This window comes from Solanum tuberosum, unplaced genomic scaffold (assembly GCF_000226075.1).
Source record: "Solanum tuberosum cultivar DM 1-3 516 R44 unplaced genomic scaffold, SolTub_3.0 scf00315, whole genome shotgun sequence".
Classification (NCBI taxonomy): Eukaryota; Viridiplantae; Streptophyta; class Magnoliopsida; order Solanales; family Solanaceae; genus Solanum; species Solanum tuberosum.
Window position 1 is genome coordinate 491,706 of NW_006239239.1, and position 6,424 is coordinate 498,129.

Sequence of the window (6,424 nt, forward strand, 5' to 3'; positions counted from 1 at the left end):
TTTTAGTATAGTGGACAAGTATTGTTGGACGGAGGGAGTAGTTGATATATTTTTTATTTTTTAAGAAAACAAAGGTTGTATTATATTATTCTATTAAAATATGTTTAATATTATCTTGAACAATAATTTAATTTTTCTTGATATATTAAAAATGATAAATGAAAATAAAAATATATTTTAAAATAATAGACAAATAAAAATGAGAATATAAATTTTCATATTTTATCTTTAACATTAATTTACTTATTCGTCATATTAATATGAATATTATTAATAAAATATTTATAACAATTATTATCGTTTTAAGTTAGGTGCAAATTGCAAAGTCTAAATAGTACTATCATGTTCCAATTTAGACGACACATTTCATTTTTTGAGAGTTAAAGAATTTAAGTTTACAATTTAAAAATATATAGTAAAAGATTTACTTTTTGACAAATTTGTTTAAATTTGAAAATTCAAAAGTCTCACAAGTAGAAAAAACAAAAGTGAACAGAGAATAATAGGTTAATATCCTAGAAATTAAAATACAAATTATGAAGAATATTATTTTGTTCAAATGATGAAGTAGGGACAATTGGGTCCTGCTGTGAGAATCCAGGTGAGGTAACAGTCAGACACGACACGTTTGTTTCCACCAACCAACAATCTTTACACGTCGGCACTTTTCGCCACCCTCTTCCTTCCTTCCTTCCGTCGCCGGCGATGGCATGGTTTCAATCATCAAACCGGAAAGTCCAGTTACCGGCCCAAACCCGGCCGGTCCTTGACGATGACGAACGGATCGCTAACGACGACGAAGATGCTGAAAGTTTGAAGCTGACGCCCACGGATAGCAGTGTCACGGAAGATCAAAATCGAGATCCTTTCATGGGAGTAAAGGTACGGAGAAAAGCTTCGTTTCATAGAAACTACATCGGCGATTACCTTGACGTGCCTTCTCGACCCTATCTCATGAAGATTCTAGAAAAACAAGGTAATTCTGTGGTCAAAGCCACATCCTAAAATTCTCATAATTTATTTATTTATTCCTGTACAGGTGATTTCCGTTGCACAATTACTTGATCATTGGTTTGATTAATTAACGTTTGAAATTTACGTTCTACTTTTGATTTGATGCTTTGGGGTTAAAACTGAATATGCAGACGCCTAATTTTAATGCTACGTTTTTTCGCGAAATGTAAAATTAGCTCATATAGTATCTATTGGTGAAAGTACTCTTTCAACCTGTTGCCTTAAACATGTCATGACATTAATATGGCTATAGGGGTATGGTATTAGGTATAAAATTACTAGTTCAAAGTTAAAGAATTTCCAAATATAATGTGTACTTTTTAAGAACAAGTAATCTATAAAATAGAACAGAGGAAGAAGCTTATTTTTAACCTCTAGCATTCCCAGCAGTCTTTTGTAACTTTTGGTTTTGGTACCTTCTTGGTACTTGGTCAATAAACCTTTACCTTATCAAAAGAAAAAAACCTTTTGCATTGTGATTATAAAGGTACTACAATAACTTTAGTTGTTGTATGAGTTGGTTAGAATAATGTTTTCATCAATGTTATTTAAACGTTACAATGGTTTTTTTGAATGTTATTGAAAGCCTTTGTGGAATGATGCTTAGTGAGGGGCAATCGTCATAGGCGAAGCCATGGGGTTCATAGAAATGTCTGCTTCAAACAATGACCTGCAAGATGATCCGAATGAAAATCAATCGGTTTTTTGAATCTTGAACTTTGTGGAGTTTGTTTAGTGTTGGCAGTTGGCGTTATTGTATTTGAATGTTGAAATTGGTTATTTTAATTGCAAATTGATTATTACTGCACTAGTCCATATATATTTTGTATTTAGTAGTACTTCTTGTTTTCTCTTATAGTGCATTTTATTTCAAAGAAATGTGCACTTCATTTTCTCTTTTCATTCCAAGTTCCAAGGACCTTATCGCTTCTTTTCGCTTTTCTCTTTTAAAAACACTGAATTATTTCTAAACCAACATGTACTAGACCAATAGTAAGCTTGTAAATAAAATAATGTAAAACTAACAAAAGTAAATAATGAATTTCATGCTTGAAAAAGTACCATAAGCCTAAGTGGTTTATAAATAAATTTTTGTTAAAAATAATACGGAAAAAGAACAGGTGAGAAGTTAAACGGAAAAATGTTTGTTTAAAAAAAGACTCGGCATGATAACATTTAAAGGTTTTTCACTTATTACGGAAATAAGTTTTGTTTGATTTGAAACGACACATTTGGTAGTTTATTCTTTTTGTGAATATGTTTTCTTTTATTCTGTTAAAACACTTTACTTTAAGTTAAGCAGCATGTTTATTGTTTCTGGACAGCTTTCAAAAGCTTTTATGGGCGAAATATAGTTCGAGGTTGAGAAATTAGGAAAGCTGTAGGAGCTGTAAGTTGTATTTTGTTGAATAAATATGTAGTTGGATCATCCCTCTAGTGATATTCAGTTGGACGTTGTGTTTTTTCTCTTTTCCCATCTTTTACTAAAATATAAGAAATGAAATGTTAGTATTTATTTGCACCATGGGCTGGATTGAACCTGTGTAGCTGTTTTGGAAGTAACCTTTTTCTTTAAATGAAACTTTAAGAACTTTGGAGCTCACTTTATTCACGTCAAAATGAAAATCTTTATTTGTAGCTTGCAGTTCAACCCAATAGTCCTTGTTTTACTTGGTATTGTAGTTAGGTTGAGGATTTCTTTGTTCTTATCCCCAAAAAAAGTTGGGATATTCTTGGTTTCATTCAATGTTTTGTGCTCTTTTTTTCTTTGTCATTGAGTTTTAAAAACCGATTTTTCGGCAATTACTTGTTATGTGTTTCACAATTGATTACCATTCTCCAGATTTATGAGTCTTCAACTGTGTTTCTTGTCTGCATTTTCCATGCTTGATTTTCTTGAATGTCCACATTATAGTCGAGTCATCTCTTATTGTAGAATGGCATTTCAAGTTGTTTGCATGATTTTAAGAAGTACAGATGGAAACTTAAGTATAAACAGACTTCGTAGAAGTTTTTACCACCTTTAGTGGCTTTAACATCGTTCACCGCTGTTTGCATCTTGAGGTAGAGCCTTATTTCTTTAGAAAGGTTCTCAAAGTTAGTCTTGGTGGAAGTTGTATTTATAGAAGAATTTTCAGAGGAGATGAGCTCATAATATATCTACTATAAGCTGGAGACATGTATGCATATACCCAGTTGTACACTGCACACTAAGTAATCCTCACACTTTTCAGTAAGAACCATCTTACAATTCTTCATCCCAGACAAAGAGAAACTGAAACTATCCTTCAATGCTCTTTTTGCAGTAAGTAATGCATGGCTTCAGAGAATTTGCTTGGTGTGTCTAGATTGCTATGCAATTGCTTTAGTAGTTAGTTTCAGCTGCAAGGCAGACTGTAATAATAGCTGATAATATTGCTTTCCTTGGTGATGGATGAATTGACGCGGCACATACAAGGGGAGGTGCCATGGTGTATGCTTTTGTTGATGACATAGTATTGATTGACAAGACTTGCGAGGGAGTTAATGATAAGCTAGAGGTTTGGAGACATAACCTTGAGTCTAAGGGGTTCAAGTTGAGCAAGACTAAAACAGAGTACTTGAAGTGCAAGTTCAGTGACGTAACCCACGAGGCATATGTGGAAGTGAGGATTGATACTTAAGTACTTGAAGTGCAAGTTCAGTGTCGTAGCTCCTGAGGCAAATGTGGAAGTGAAGATTGATGCTCAAGTTATCTTTATGAAAGGAAGTTTCAAGTATATTGGGTCTATAATCCATAGAAATGGGAAGATTGACGATGATGTTACACATTGTATTGGAGCGGGCAGATGAAATGGAGGCTCGCATCTAGTGTCTTGTGTGATAGAAAGGTGCCACCAAAACTTAAAAAGTAAGTTTTATTTTGATCAAGAAAACAAATGTAGATAAAGTAAGCTAAGTTTTATAAAGTGGTTGATAAACTTACTATGTTATATGGGGTGGAGTGTTGGCCGGTTAAGAATTCGCATGTCCAGAAGATGAAAGTTGCGTAAATGAGGATGTTGAGATAAGATTAGGAACAACGATATTCAGGACAAGTTAGGAGTGACATCTGATAGACACTCCCAACCTGGATAGAATCTTTTCCTTGGTCATATATCCTTACCGACAACTTATGCAAAGTCCAACTGATGTACATTGGAAGGGTGTTAAAGGAGTCCTTCGTTATCTCGCAGGCACTCCTGACTTGGGTCTGCGTATCTCACCTGGTTTGTCTCTCAACCTTGTCGGCTTTTCGGATGCAGATTGGGCTGGATGTCCCTTTACCCGAAGGTCTACCACAGGCCTATGTGTCTTTTTTGGTGTTAATTGCATCAGTTGGTCGTCCAAGAAGCAACATACAGTGGCTAGGTCTAGCGCCGAAGTTGAGTATTGATCATTGACTTTTCTAGCTACATAATTGACATGGGTCACCTATCTCTTAAAGGATATTGGCAATTCCATATTGTCCTCCATTGTTGTTCACGGATAATATCAGTGCTCTCCATCTCACGGCAAATCCAGTTTACATGCTCTCACTATACATGTTGAACTTGATTACGATTTTGCAATGGAAACCAAGTTCATTCCTTTCGAGCTTCAAATTGCAGATATTCTCACAAACTAGTTGCCTAAGCATCAATTTCAGGTGTTGCACACCAAGCTAGGTGTTGTCCGAAATCCCCACACTAGCTTGCGGGGGGATGATAGACACTCTCAACCTGGATAGAATACTATCCTTGGTCATATATCCTTAGCCGGCACAATAACTCATTGGAGGAGTTATTATACACCTGAACTTGTATAGGTAAAGACAAAGCACATGAAGGATTCTTCTGCTACCATGTCATTGTATATGAAAAGGAGATACATGGATGCCTTAGCGAGGAGGTGTGAGAGGTTGGCTATGGTGGGTATGGGATGAGGTAGAGATAGGCCGAAGAAATATTGGGGAGAAGTGATTAGAGAATACATGACACTTCTTAAACTTATCAAAGACATGACCCTAGAATGGAGGATTTGGAGGTCGGGGTTTAGGTAGAAGATTAGTAGGCAGTCGAGCGTTGTCTAGTTTCCTTACCACTATTTATTATTACTATTTTACTATCTTATTCTTTAATTTTATCATTACATGTTGTTTCCTCTACTTTAGTTAGCATATTATTTGTTGTTGATACTGTTCATGTCCCCTTTTTTAGGGCTCCTTCACTACTGTATTTCTTTTCCAAACCTACTCTGATATGCTTTACTTGAGTCGAGGATCTTTCGGAAACAACCTCTTAACTTTCTAAGGTAGGGGTAAGGTTTGCATAAACACCGCCCTCCGCGGACCTCACATCTGGAGTTGTGGTTGTGGTGATTACACTAGGTTTGTTACTGTTATTGTTGTTTTTGTGGTATTGCTTTTCTTTTAGGACTTTCACTTGGTGTGGTTGATTACTTATGGCTGGTTTATGATTTATCTCTCATAACAAAGATATAAACCTGTGCTGATCTGTATATTCTTTTGCAGGTGACAAGAAAGTCCTCTTTGCAGACAAAGTTTTGAAGTTCACAAGTACAGGGAAGATGAAGAGGCGCATTCTTCTTATAACTGATTTTGCCGTTTACATTGTGGATCCAGACATTGATGCACTTAAAAGGCGGATTTCCCTGGCAGCTGTTGAAAAGCTCTGTTTGAGTGAACTAAGTGATAATTTCTTAGCAATTATTATCCCAACTGAATATGATCTACTGATAGCCAGTACTCGGAAGACGGAAATTGTATCTGTCTTAGTAGATGCTACCAGGAGTCAATCCGACTACGAACTTGAGGTGCTACTCTCTAATAGGTAAGTGCAGTGCAATTTTCTTATTGACTTTGAACTCTCAATTGATCTTTCATCTGGCTTATCAGTATTTTAAAAAGTTTTCAGCTGAAAACGGATGCATCTGCAGATATTATTGAAGTAGCTTAGTGTGTATTGTTGAAGAACTGTGTATGAGAAAATGATCAAGGGGCCAAGACAAAGAAAGTTTTTGGCTTGATTTCAGGCCAGCATATACACTAGTGAATACTTTGTCTTGCTTTCATACTAAGGATTCAATTATTGTTGTAGAGAAAACACTGATTTGTTCCTTTGTGTCAGTTGTGTTACAATGAAGCAAATTAATCTCTATGCCTCGCTAGAATAATGAGTTCTCGATGGACAGCCCTATGCAAGCTGTGGATGACCAGAAAATCTTAATCTTGGGACATGTATGTAGATGATATGATGGATCGGAAACAGAAAAAGAGAGAGGGTGTTTGGAGCATCTCAGTAGATGTTTGCTCTTTTGTTGTTTTATTTATTTTTTTATTCCTATGATGCACTATCTGCTTCTTTTTCTCCCCCCCCCCCCCCCCCCCCCC

At 35.7% G+C, this 6,424-nt stretch overlaps 1 protein-coding gene across 3 annotated transcripts in view; it reads left to right on the forward strand.

The window, feature by feature from the left end:
• The first annotated feature begins 555 nt into the window (after positions 1-555).
• The window catches only part of LOC102605577 (myosin ID heavy chain-like), a 6,938-nt gene continuing 1,069 nt past the window's right edge, over positions 556-6,424 (forward strand). The window contains exons 1-3 of one of the 3 annotated variants that reach the window (XM_015314731.1): positions 556-976; positions 5,546-5,864; positions 5,942-6,369. In XM_015314731.1, the coding sequence (XP_015170217.1) occupies positions 706-976; positions 5,546-5,864; positions 5,942-5,990 (639 nt within the window). In that variant the 5' untranslated portion in view covers positions 556-705 and the 3' untranslated portion in view covers positions 5,991-6,369. Of the gene's footprint in view, positions 977-5,545; positions 5,865-5,941; positions 6,370-6,424 lie in introns of those variants that run through there. The other 2 variants (XM_015314732.1, XM_006360121.2) reach the window with 2 other exon arrangements.